Genomic DNA, 14,617 nt, shown 5'->3' on the forward strand with positions numbered 1-14,617 from the left:
GGTGCCACATATGTCTATAAGGGGAACTCTTTCATGCCTGAAATCAAAACAAAGTTTAAGCCATGACTACGTTGGCAAAAAGACATAATAATGCTGCACTGTGTCCAACGAAAATACTGTCTCTCATTTTTCCTTACCACTTTTGGGATTTTGATTTAAAATTATTTTCTATAAATTACACTTCAGGCCTGTATTGGTGGTCTACACAGCATCAAACATCTGGAAAGTATAATTGCGAACCTATCTTGTTCTGCCTCATGAGGATGACAGCAGTCCTTCCAGGGTTGTCTTTTCTAATCCAGTCAGCCATATTAAAATCAACTTCAAAGAAAACTTGGATAATGTGATATTTTAACTACTCGTATGCAGCAAATCTATTTTCTACTCTTTAAAAATATATTAATACAGAGTGGTGTTTTCTTTCCTAAAGCCATCTCAGTACACTCAGCACACTAAACAAACAGCAGCAAATAGTATTACCTTGTAGTTAAGCCACATCTCAGACATAAATTAAGTACATTTGATTACATTTGCTGGCACCAGTTATCATTTCAGCAGGCAAAATCTAACTTTTAGCTCTTAAAAGTTCTTCTATTTCAACTTTGCACTGTATGTAAGTGGAGCTGTCTCATACCATCAACCCGCAGCACAAGAGGTGTTGGTGGTCCTTGAACACTGCTTTTGGTGACTGTGTTGGTGACTACACAGGTGTAGTTTCCCACATCAGATGGTTCCACTTTGGCAATGTAGAGGTTACCCGTCTTCTGGGACACGAATCGTCGTGTGTTCTGGATGACAAACGATGGGTATTCATTGAAGATCCAAGTGAAGGTAAGCTCTGTGAACAAAGTCGGGGATAATGGGTGTGAAGCACAAAGGGTTCAAGTCAAAAACACAGTGCATTTATTCATCATCTATATCCATGCACATATAATGTATGCCTCATCAGCAGTCTCATCACTTCAATTTGAGTGGATGCCTTCAGGGATAAAGCAATTAGTGGTTTGGACTGAGTGCCAGCCTTCCATGATTAAACACACAATTTATAATTGAAGAGCAATTACTCTCAATCACTGTTGGATAAATGTCCTTAATATGGTAAAAGTTTCACAGGTTCACCACGTTAGAGTGATGATGCTATGAGTATGAATGATTGGCTTTTCAGGAAAGTTGGATATTTACATCTACAACATTCGTACCTCTCCTGAAACTAATTGACATCGGGATACCAACAATAGCACTGTGTCAAAAAAATGCTGCCTCCTCATTAATTTTAATTAGACCACTGGATTTGAACTGTTTGTACTCATACCCCATTTCAATTTTTCTCCAGTACCTGAGGCAACAGACTCCCACCAACACAGTCCTTCACATTTATTTAACACTAGCTGTTTTTTCTCTGAAGACAGCCTCTGCTTGTGGTTGTTGTGGCAAAATGTTGATGCAAGTGTAAGAAGAGTAAAACCGAGAAGTTATTTTGATTATTGATTATTCATTCGAGACATTTTGGATGCAAAAATACCAAAAATTAACTAGTTCCATCTTCTTCAATATGATTATTTGCTTGTTAAATATTTTAGGGTTTTGGTCCTGTCAAACTACTTGAAATTTAAGTTTTTATATACATTATTAATTGCTTGATTGAGAAAATAGATAACGAAAATAATTGTGAGCATATTTGTACTAATCATACACCCTCAATGTAAAGTAACCTTAACGATAAAATAAGGCTGTTGTTCATTTTTGGTTCCTATTCTTGGGATGTACTACTGTACTTAATAAGAATTTATTAAAAAAACACACACAGTGGTTGTACGTTAAAAAAACCACCCACCCTTTGTAGCTGTCATGTAGCAGCAGAGGACCTTAAATCAACCCTTAAGTGGCAAATCCTGCATAAAAAACTGTATAATGCTCAATAAAACCAATGTAATTCAGAACATGCTATTCAGTATGGTAGCTACCACCTAGTCTACTATTCATCATCTGTGATAACAAGCTTCTGGGAAAGACTCCCAGTACTACCAACCAAATGGAGTGCAGACAGAGAGACTTTGTACTAACAATCAGCAACATTATAAAAAAGAATGATGGTGTTTTGACATATTGACACAAGGATAGATTGCTCTGGACCATATTGCATCCCTGTCCCAAAAGCAATCTTGGCCGTTGGTAAAAACTTGTTTAAGCGATGACTCGGCACTACAGTACAGGGAATAATTGAGACGTGAGTTGGACGCTCATCTACTGACTCAGAATTCTTCACTTCTGCTCTTTAGGGGGCAAGAGGATATATGGGCTTTGGCATATTACTGCAAAACTTGCAAATGACGTAGAATCTTGAGACCTTGTTAGTACAGAGTGGAGTTTTTTTTACATTGGTTGGACTGGTAGAGGGCGACCTAACCTTGTGATCATCCCAAGAACACAACATGAGATTTGGATCAGTCAGTGTAATCACACCTGTCTCTTGGTTTTGTGCCAAATATGTCAGTGTTTCCTGCTTTACAATCTGCCACATGTTCAATATAACAATGTGTACGAACATTATAATTTATTATAATCTTGTGTAAACACCCTCCTTTTGATTTCACACAATACATCTGCTAACATCCTGCAGTTATTGACAGATGAGCTTTGAAAATAAAGGAATAGTTATATATTTTAGAAAATATCTTTCTTTACTTTCTTGCCAAAAGTTGTATGAGAATATAAATACCACTCTCATGTCTGTCTATTGAATATGATTTTGGAGACAGGAGACAGAATATTGGACTATACAAAGGCCTGTAAAGTGAAAAAATTACAATTTGCAGATTCAAAGGGATCGTTATGTGCTGGACTATTTCTTGGCTGGGAGCAGTGACTTCCTGGAGTTTTGATGTCACTGTTATTTATCATTTTTTAACTTTGGTTTTTAAGATTAAAAAATGAGATGTAACATGTTAATTAGTAAGCTTTAGAGTTGGTTGGTTGGTTGGCTTATTTTTTTTCTTTAAGCTAAGCTAAGCTAACCGTGTTGTGGCACTACTATTCTCAAATATACATATATTCCACTAACAAACAGACATGAGAAAGCAGTAAAGGAAGTGGTATCAAGCTTCTCATCTAACTCTCTTAAAGAAAAGCTCTAATGACTTTCATAGACTGACTTGAAACAGATGCAATGAGTGGAGCTGCATTTCATTTTCAAAGTATTTTTCTTGTTCTCCTGCACTGAACTCCATCCTAGCATCTGTGAGTTGTATCTACTCAATTTGGCTTGATCCATCAGACCCACACAGGGAACAGCTGTAATATCCTCCTAACCCCTAAATAATATATCCCAGCTCTCATCCTGACAAGGTCATGTATATTTAATGTCTGTTTTTGAAACAATAGCTTCCAAAGGTGCAGGGCACAGCAAACTGCAACAACAGCAAATAAGAGGTTACTAATTGGTTAGTTAAAGATTCATGGTGAGAAACAGGAAGCAGGAAATAGGAAGTGGAAAACACCATTGGTTGTACTTGATGATTTGACTTGAGAGCCTTCTGCGGATGGGCTATAATGGAATAATGCAATCATGAGTGACAGTGAGTGGCAGATTTTCATTGTGGTTCCATTTAGCCCTTGTATAATGAACAGGGAACATCAATTTCCCCTTAATGATCTGAGAGGGGAAGAGAAATAGAACATGACAGACCAAGGACACACCGAATCAAGAATGGGGTTTTGCACAAATGTCTGTTGCATCAAAGGAAAAGTATATGCACAACTGGTGTCAAAGTTTGTACTCGCAAGTCTGTTCCCTTGACAGTAGCAACCATTAACCAGGACTACCTATCTGTATTCAAAACAAACAACAAGTTCACTCTATGGAATGGCTTAGGTCACGCACATGGAAAAATCCCTGCAAGCTATATGTGTTGTTACTAGCCAGCGAGCAGCCTCTGTTTTGGGGTAGATGCACTGCATAGAGAGAACAAGTGATTTCAACCTTGAGTAAATCTAAAAGGCCAGCTTCCATTAGTGAAAAGAGGTCAGATGCATTAGGTCCCAGTATAACCACAGTCATTCAGACCCTCTGAAAGCAAAGGATGACACAGACAGGCATCTCATACAAATACAGTTCAGCACATTGGAGGAATGCCTGGATTCTTGACAATATTTTGGTCATTTGCAACTTCAAACTGCTCACAGTTGTAGGGCATCCTGGCTGCACCAAACTACTTCCTGCAGCTGTCTGGTGGGTTTTGAGGCGTCGTTAAAATGAAATAATAGCTTCCTGAATCATGCATGGGATATTGAAATCCTTTAAAGGGGAGATGAGGCAGATCCTTGTCTATGTCTGAATTGTGCTGATCATGAATTATGTCCTTACTCTTTATGAGAGCGTGTCTTGCATTCTTTTTATTCTAATCTTTTAGTGTTTTTAGTTTAGTTTTTAATTACCTGTGACAATATAAAGCAATATGTCTCTGCTAAACCTACATAGCATTAAAATCCAAAATACATAATTTGCTTTTCTTCACAGTTTTCTTCTAAAAACGGGTTAGGGTTAGGGTTATGATATGTGTTGTTGAAATAAGAGGCTGAATGAGAACAAGATACTGTATTAAGTGTGCGTCTGTGAGTGTGCATGAACTTAAAAGTAGGCGGGATACATCATTACCATAGCAGATATAGTCAGACTTACTTTCCAGCAAAGATGCTAGAAAATTGGAGATGATTCATCTTAAAGAGTGTCTCAGCATCCTTAACATCTCTATCAATAGGCTTAATCTACGATGACAGCTGCTGAAAATATTGTCAGAAAATGGATCATTCCAAGTACTGTGCTGGGTCTCCAGAGAACAGCTATGATCCATCACAACAAGATGGAATGAAGGGGCTGTTGGTCTGTTGGCATAAATAAAAGCAGTCTGTACATTACTGTTCACTTGTCCAAAAGCAGACTCTGGCTGTGTTTATTTGATATGAAGAAAACCACAGGGAAGGCAACTGACCCAGTTTGAATGAATTTGACCAAGATTAGCAATTTATCATCATTCACAGGGTAAAATTATAGCTGACAGTTAGTCTGAGCATTGATATTACATATTGGATTTTGGATATCCCTGTATTTTATTTCATTATGTTTGTTCAATGTCTTTGCCTTACAGTATGAAGTCTATGGCGTTCATTTTAATTTTCCCCAAACACAGTTTCTGTACAGAAATTTGAAGAACTTTTAAATCTTCAGATCTGCAGTTGACATGTTCATGATATCACCTGATTTCTCATAAAAAAAATAAAAAAGCTAGGTGACATGAAATATCAGTAATGTAGTCACGTACACAACCAGGAACATTTTATATCAGTTCATCAGTTTATCTGAGGATTGTGTGGGGGATTAATGTGAGAACTTAACTTCCTTAAATGAAGGGGCCAACATTACTGTGCTCAACCTAAGAATTGTAGCAAACTGTCTGACGGAGCCAACGTCCACAACATTTGCTACCCAGCTTGCATAAACATAAATTCTAACAGTTTGCTATCAAATTTTAATTAATACATTATTTTAATGTAATAGAGGAAGCATTTACTTAGTTTATGTGGCTCTGTCGCATCTGTGATGGTATTACATTTGTCTTCTCTCAACATCAAAGATTATAGGATGATGATGGCAAACTGTTTAACAGGCCTACAGATTTGATGTTAGCATGGCTGTACTCTTGAAATAGGAAATTTCAGGATTTTTTAAATCTCCCCCTATTTTACCACACTTTTGTGTCTAAGTGACCAATTGGGACAACAGGCAACAGCCGTATTATTGTAATAACTCCCCATCAATGTGTGTCCAGTAAAAGTGCTTGTTTTTGGCACTGGCAGGCTCAGATTGCAACATTATGAAAAGGATGGGCCTGTCAGTAGTAAAAACAAGCACTTTTAGTGGACGTACATTGATGGGGTGCTATTGCCCTAAAAGAGCCTGTTGCTGCTGGCCGCTCTCAATCAATACTGGACCAGTTTTTAAAAAAGTAGCCACTTAAGCTCAAAATAATGAGAAAACACGATCCAGGTTGAACATTCCCAAAGTTTTCCTTTAAGAGCAGGTAAAGGCTTTGTATCAGACTGGATGTGACAGATGTGGGCCAGGTGCAATGTAACAGTTTTGGTTACTGACAACAAGCCCTCCAGGATTATAGTCCCAAATGATCAGTGTCATGCTGAAGAAAAGTCCAAAGGGAGTTTGGATCTAAATAAAAGCAGTAAGGTGTGGTATAAAATGAATTATTGAATAGAATTACTGAATAAATCTATTTACATTTCCCTGGAGACAAAAAACATCAAATGCCAGATATAGCATCTCTAATGATTTAGTCAAGTCTTCACCCAAACACACTGTGGCATACTTCTTTGTTAACATCCCTGAAGTGTGATATTGTCAAATGTGCAAGATCTCAGTCACAACAAAGCAGCTGGAGTTTTTGAACAAAGTGCAACAACAGAGGCCGGGGGGATTTCCTGAATGTTATCACAATTAGTTTCTATAGAGAGTTTCAAACGTTTTCAAATGACAAAGACATTGTGAAGTTCCTTACAGGAGAGAAAATCACACCTGCTGTTAAAGTAAATAAACTGAGATTCTCTACCAAATCTTCTGCACCCTAAAAGGCAGATGTGATGTTCATGTCATTACCTCCAGACAAGAGGAGAGCAGAGCAGCACTCCTGATTCATTCTTCAGTTGAGAATAAGTATCTGCCTTAAGTCAAAACCTTCCTTGGCCTTGTTCTTATATACAAAATCTCTCAAACCTAAAAATAAAATATTTCTGGACTTGAAATTTCCTTGTTACACTCTGTTGTACTTGTGCCATACTGTAAATAACCTCATGCACATTACTTCAACTGACAGTTAGTTGTTATTGTATCCTAATTTATACAATTGGCACCAGGTAAAAGACATTCATGTTTTGCAAATAAATAAATAATGATTGAAAATTATCTACTTGGCAGCCCGTACTTTGCACACCTTGATAAAATTAATTTTTAATTAACATTAAATCACATGTGTACAGATACTGGCTTCAGTTTCTACATTTAAATGATTAACCAATTTGTTTTCAAACAACAGGAAATTACCAAATGAATCGCTTGCTCTGTATAAAGCAAATACCTCCAGTAAATGCAAATCCATGCTCTGTACATAACTGTCTTATACACAAAATGAAAGAACTGGATTAAACAATATAACCTACACTGATGTCAACATTTATTAAACAAGCAAGCAATCCAAATGATTTTCACGACTCAAGGTGACTCATTAAACTACATCAATACATTTCAAAGTGACTAAATGAATTGTTGGTTACTTAATCCCCTCCGTTTTCTGACAGGCTTGCAAACACTACTTGTAGCATGTTTGTATGCTGCGTGCAAATTACACCAAAAGATATGGCATATGTAATCAATCCAAGAAGAGGTCAGTCAATGTCAACTCATTTCTGTGCCCATCCTTAAAAAGCTGCCTAATTCGAAAGGTTGTCCAGAGAGCGCTAACACTCCTCATCAGTGCACCCACATAAGAGCATCTTCATCTTTCAAGTTGTAAACATTTGTCTAGAGCATGCAGGATTGCCTTCATAACAAACAAGCTTCTAAAAAGAAATAGATTATTTTGCATATAGGGCTGTGTCCTGACAAACTGAGTGCTGTTTCCTCCAATAATGAATAAAAATGCATGCATTAAAATTGTGCCCTGACTTTTAAAATATTTTTTTGACACTGTCATTCCACTGCTACACCAAAACACATCATATCTGACAATGCTGCTGTTTTGTTTTTAGTTAGCTGGAGTGTGTGTTGGCATTGGGACAGTAGGGAATGTGTCTAAAAGAAAATCCATTAGACTAGGAGGCTGCCAAATGTAAGCATATGGCTCATTGTTCCAGTTTATCTTGTCAGCACAAGGTGAGATGTCTTATTGTAACACATACTGTACAGAACAAAGCACTACAAATGTATGCCTACTGTTAGGTTTACAGTACAAGTGACTGTGACAAAGACAAAAACACCTCACCTGATTCCCACTTCGGCAGCTTAACATGAATTAGTTGACTTAAATTTGTCCTGAGTGGTAAAAGGCAATCGTATCTGCTCAATATGTACAAATAACATCCAGCAGCCATAGCTTCAAGAACATACTTTTCCGTTTGTTAGCTGCTTCTTGATGTCATACTGTATTGCAATTTATCAATTTAATTGCTTATTTTGTTCTCATAATCATAAAATAAGATAAGCTTTTACCTTAAGGACAATGGCATATTTCTGTTTGTTAAAGTTGTACCATAGGTCAGACTGGGTGATGTGGCCAAAATCAGTATCACAGCAATAACAGCATGCATTTTTTTTCATAACATATGTTATTTGATATGATAAATAATAATATAGTAATATCCATGTTCATTTTTATTAATGTACAACTTTAATGCTTTACACAACAACCACAACTCAATTTACACATGTAAAATAAATATCCTTACAACACATTTTGTAATCACAGCTATTTGACATCCCCATAATTTCATGTTACAGTCTGGCCATTCTGAGTCAACTGCAAATGTCACAAAATATATGAATCAAGTGCTTTTTAAATGAACCTAAGAATATAATTTGGTCTAAGTGAATATTTACAGTAAAAGCATTATTACTATGCTTCTTAAACTTGCAATGCAGACCTTTTTATATATAAATGAACGTCGGTCACATTCAAGTCCTTACCAAACAAGTACACCCAATGCTGATGAAGCCTATCACCTCCAGAAAAAATCTCTCTGTATTTCACAGTATACCAGAGTTTTTCTAATCTGAGGTCATTGCTGTGCACAGTGTATGGTCATAGCATGTGCACTGTAGACTTCTACCAGCCTAGCCAGCTGACTCAGCCCTCTGCTAACTAGAATTGGGATAAAATAATTTAATCGTGTAGTTTTTACAGACCAAATGGATCAAAGTCTGATAGTGACATGAGTCATTTTGCATGGGTCATGTGACACTCAAAACCAGTGTTTTTATAATTACTCTCACTGCCAGAAGTAGCTTTAAAACTACGGTAATCTTTAAAAATAATGTCTGAAAGCTCCCTCCCCCCTGCTGAGTGCAGTATGTTACAGTACATCCAGATTCTCCGACAGTGGAGAATTACATTCAGGCTTGCTGGCTGGGAGAGCAAAAAGCCCATCTCCAGACCCCTGTGTGATAGTTAATAGCACTGGAAGCTATCTCCCATTGATAATGTCATGGATGCAAAGGGCTGATGTGAAGCAAACAAAGCACCTTCAGAGAGAAGCTCTATTACTCAGCCTGGCAGGGACCCAGTCACAGACAGCCTTTCCAGTCTGCATGCCAATTTTTTTCTCACCCCCATTGAAAATCAGGATGACGGGCCAGAGTGTCCCAAAGTAAAAATGACTCACTCCACTGACCTCAACAACACAAACAAACAAGGATTCGAAGGAGAGAGGACAAACATGACTTCCACTCAGTCCAGATAAACAAGTAGCAGATGAGGAATAAAAGTGATTCCATACCATGCTGACATTTTTGAGTAGGACAGTCAGTGACTCTTCACTGATACTGAATATTTGTGGAACTGCAGCACAAACAGTTTGAGGCAGTAATTCAAATATAAATCTTCATATGATAAATAAGTTCAGAATAGGGTGTTTGTCTTACCTCCAGAGTGGGGTGGTTGGCCACACAGTAAGACCACTCCTTGACCTTCGCGAACCCTCACTGGACTTCTTCTTTGAGTCTTGAAGTTCTCTAAGTCTGTTTACCACAACACAAAAGCAATAAAAGCAAAATAATAAATTCATTCCTCACAAAAACCATACGCACACAGGAAGCAAACATAATATGCCTGGTTGTTTACAGAGATAAAAATGCACTTCAAGTCACAATAACTGTGGTTGCTCAGTCATTTCATATGTGGTTTGAACCCAGCTATAGACTGAGGAGAATTTAACAGTATGATATGATGTAGACTTCTTGCACATTTTCATGAAACACTCTTGCCATGTTTGCATAAATGTAGACATGGTGCTGTAAAGTCCTAAACACTTCTTACTGGAGCAGAAAGCAATTCCTCAAGTATAAGTCACACATGAGTGAATTTAATTGGAACTGCGTATTGTTATCACTTTCTGTGTTTCATCTACTGCACACAGACCCGCAACAATTAAATGACTAAGACTGAAACATCATTTGTATGGAGACTTGTTGACAACCTGCTGAGAGAAAGCAAATAGAGACAGCAATCCTTGAACACGTTGCCTTTTCTTGCCTGCTGTGGCTCTTGGAGATATCGCAGGGAGTGCTGCCAAATATGCAGCTGCCATATAATGACATAATCAAGACTGAATTCAAAAACAGGGAGAAAGAATGCAAAACTGACACCTCCTGTGTACAAGCACAGCAGGATAAGCCTCTGCATAATAAATACAGTACATGATCTTTGCGGACCTTGTGAGTAATGGGAAATTGCATCCAGCAGAACAGTATTACATTGTCACATTGCCCACCAGTGATTTAGCGAAAAGTATATGACTTCACAAATTAATTAGTGGATCATTCATTTCTTTTCATTCATTTGCTGCAGATAGATTGTGCAGATGCTGCACTGGCCAATTCTAAATCTATGTATGATCCGTGTTTGATAATCTTATAGAACCTCTATGTGCATGAGTAGACACAGTGAAGGTCCCTCGGGACCAGCAAGCCATGTACAGATCCCTTTACTTCCTAAGTGAATGTGATAAATGTATTAAGTCCTTTACAGTACATGCAGTGTATGCTGGAAATATATGTGATAGTAATTATTATCAAGCCTCTAATGATGTTCATGTAATGGCATGCTTAACTCTGAGTCATATTGCATCCTCATGTCATATTAGTGCTGTTAATTAACAGAATAAACAGAATACTGCATGGTACAAGACTTTAATCTTTGTGACATTTGCAGCCAAATTTCAAATGCAAATCAATTGAAGCTTTGAGAATGTTGCAATATCCAAATCTTGATAACAGTTCACAGACATTAGCAGCAGCAGTGGAAACCCTGAAAAGTAGATCCACACATAGGTTTCATCTTTTTTCATTAACTTTATTTAAACAGGGAACCTCCAACAGATTTCAAGTAGCATTTTTTTCTGCTACTGTACCTACAGTATACACACTATACTGTATTGGCTTAGTGAGCAGGGTAACCAGCTATCAGATAACATATTAAACTATAGCTGCTCTGGCAGCTCCATTGCCTGCTGAGTCACACGGTCTGTCCCAGACTCCCAGCAGCTGCAGTAGCAAAGATTCTCAATGGTTTGATGTTGTGAATCGTTTGGGTTAATATTCTGCACACTCTTGTCATATGAATGCTGATAAGAAATAATACACTATCTACAGTAGACTTTCTGTGGTTTGAGATTTGCTGAAACTATGTTTGGTCTAATACCAGCCTATTTGTGTGATTGTGTGTTTCTATAGACAAAGAACAGATCTGTGTTTTGTATGTCCGAAGACTATAATATCTTCTGTGTCAGTGCTTATATGTGAAATTACAAAATGTATGATTTATGGTCTTGAATATTTCTAGAAAAATCTGAATTTTTCCTCATATCATGCTTTGATGCATTTTTTCATGGCATCAAAGTACACCGCTCTGCTAGATTCTTCTGTGTTTTTGTTCTATGAATTATATCAATCATAACATTCTGCTGAATTCATACATTTTTGATGTGTTCATTTCTTAGGCAAAATTCAAGGGTAATTTGAATGTAAAGTAGAAGTCTTGAGTTAAAAGGCAATTTCATTACTATACACATAGGGCCTGATTTACTAAGATCCCAAATAGTGGGTACTAAATTGCGTGCACAGTGCAATAGTTTACGCGTTTCATTTGCGTGTGTTTTGCAGGTGATCTACTAAGAATAACTGCGTAAATGAAAACAGGTGCAACAGGGTGGAGACAGCAGTATTTAAATGAGGGTTCTGCGTGTCTGAATGGAGAGTTTGGACGAGCAGAAAGCTGCAAGAGCAAAATGAAATGTGATCAGGTTATAAGAGGAAGAGGTTAACAAATATATTGAGTTATAACAAAAACAAATATTACCAGAAAAACTGACATATGGGAGAGTATTTGTGACTTGCTGTGTGTCGATGCTGTTAGTAAAACCAAAAACATTCCACTCCAAAATTATAACACAGGTGGAAAAACTCTGTCCTGTTCGTATTCTGTCATTGTGTCTCCGTCTCCTCCTCTCCACAGTGACAAAAGTCATCTGAGCGCAGTGCATTTTTTGTGGGTGATGTCAAGTTTGCACACGTTTTTACACACACAAACCTTTAGTAAATCAGGCCCATAGAGTATTATACTTCTCCTGAGTTGAATTGAAAATGTAATTTATTGTCCATAAACAGGCATCTGTGTGTGTATGTGTGCATGTCTGTGTGTGTGTGTGTGTGTGTGTGTGTGTTAGAGGTGTCAAACTATTCAGCCAACTAACATCAAACATCCCACTAGCATCTAAGATCTATACCAAACTTCTGAAAGCACACCAACTATTCACATAGCCTCACACATGACACTGGAGACACAAACATTACACACATGCGATGCAGGTATTGCACTGGTGGCTGTCATTTCATGTAGATCTGGTGTTCATAAGAACTGACAGGGTGCATGCGGGTAAAGTATATTACACCTGATTTAGTGCAACAGATGCCTGTGCATGTAATCTCTCATATACACACATAGTTACACCACATCAACTCATTACACCTTACAGGTTGATAGATAACTAGGTGTGTGTACAGGTACATTTTTAGTGGCCTTGTGTAGTGTGAGGTTACAGTGCATGCCTGTACTGGGAAACACAGCTGTCTATCACCCCAGAGACAATAGTGGGCAATAGTGAGTTCCATTACATATTATATAGTGGGGTACAATCTCATACTCTGCTTCACCCAGCAAAATCAAAAGGTCTTTAAAGACATTGTTAGTCCATTGCTGAGGCAAGCTGAGTCATAATTATAATCACTAAATCTGCATTCTTTTGGCCAGTGCATGTGCTGATATCCCTAAAATAAAAGATCATGAAAGATAACAATAAAGTTATATTTTCCAGTGATCTATATCGGTATATGCAATGTTTCTGAAGAGATTCCATTTTATTGCAAATACTCCCATGGTGTTGCTATGGTCCTGCATAGCTCAGTGGTAGAAAAGATGGCTCCTGACATTTCTCTCATAACAACAGAGTGGGGGTTTCATTTCTGGATGACTTTAAACAGCTAGTATAGCTACATGTGTTCTGTTAGTATCCTATGTACACGTTAGATAAATTATGCTTATTTAATATTTCTTTTATTACAGTCTTCCACTGGTCACCATGCAGAATGTCACTGTCAGCACTCATGTGCATGTACACGGGTAATATGACTAGGATGACCACCACCAGCGCAACACCTGCATCAAATGTGTCTAATGTGTGTGTGTGTGTGTGTGTATTTGTGTGTATGTGTGCATGTTTGGTTTCTGTAGAGAGCACAAAGTTGTGTTTGAAAAAAGGTACATACGATCTTATAAGTATGTTGTGAACAATGTAGAGGTTCAGATTGAATTGAAAAAAAAACAAAAAACAAGTTCACATATTTGAAAATATTAGAGTTGCTCAGCTCACACAGAGACTGAAACTCTGCTGATCAATATTCCTTTGGAGTATGGTGGGGCGTAAATGAGCTACACACACTAAAAGCCAACAATGCCTGACAACCCAAGCTGTTCTGCACCCCCTGGATCATCTTATCAAGCCTATCACGGCTCGGCACCTCCATGTGCTTCTCCATGGCAGGGTTCAGGCTATTTTGAGTGCTTTCAGATCCATGAAATTGGATGTGAATTTGCATTTTTGGGCTAGCTACTCCAATGTGACCCATTGTAATGAATGAGAGGCGATTGTAGAGAAGAAAAATTTAAGCCATTCTGTAGGGCGTAAGCTCGAGGACGATTTGTGATGTGGTTATATTTGTCACATAACTGGACAAAAGGCATAAGAGGTTTAAAAATATTCCAATAAGGACCTTTATTTGAAGTTCTTTAGCAATGGACTAAAGAACTTTTTACCTTAATGAAGGTCCTGTCCCTTAATGAAAAATTGATTATTAAGTATTTCTGAAGTGAGCTGAGCAGTCGAAGCATATTTGGATCAAATATATTCTTAAAAAACTACTGTATGACCCTTTAGGCTTTTATGCTTCGTACCATCTTTAACAAAAAATGAATGTTAGATCTGACAGAAAAATGAGCAGTAATATAAATTGTAATTAACATCCAATAAATGCCTGATGGTTTTTCTCTTGCTACAGTATTTCTATCTCACACAATGTAATTGGTGTAGCCAAGGTTGACAGGATGATGAACTGTTGAGGAATTATTAAATCCTTTCGATTTATCCTCTTGAGACCATGACTGTATGTACCAAATGTTATGTCAATCCATTCAAGAGCTGTAGATGTATTTTAATGGCAGACTGAGTGGCATTGTCATCACTAGAGAATAAAGGAGACTATACAAAAAAGGGGCTAAAAGTGCAT

The 14,617-nt window shown here is 37.5% G+C and overlaps 1 protein-coding gene across 1 annotated transcript in view; it reads right to left on the minus strand.

Annotated features, from left to right (window-relative positions):
* cntn3a.1 (contactin 3a, tandem duplicate 1) overlaps window positions 1–14,617 on the minus strand; it is a 70,509-nt gene that overhangs the window by 35,659 nt on the left and 20,233 nt on the right. The window contains exons 4-5 of the mRNA XM_053316873.1: window positions 9,701–9,796; window positions 635–838 (exon numbers count right to left, since the gene is read on the minus strand). Of these exons, the coding sequence (XP_053172848.1) occupies window positions 635–838; window positions 9,701–9,796 (300 nt within the window). The remainder of the gene's footprint in view (window positions 1–634; window positions 839–9,700; window positions 9,797–14,617) is intronic.

This window comes from Scomber japonicus, chromosome 4 (genome assembly GCF_027409825.1).
Source record: "Scomber japonicus isolate fScoJap1 chromosome 4, fScoJap1.pri, whole genome shotgun sequence".
NCBI lineage: Eukaryota > Metazoa > Chordata > Actinopteri > Scombriformes > Scombridae > Scomber > Scomber japonicus.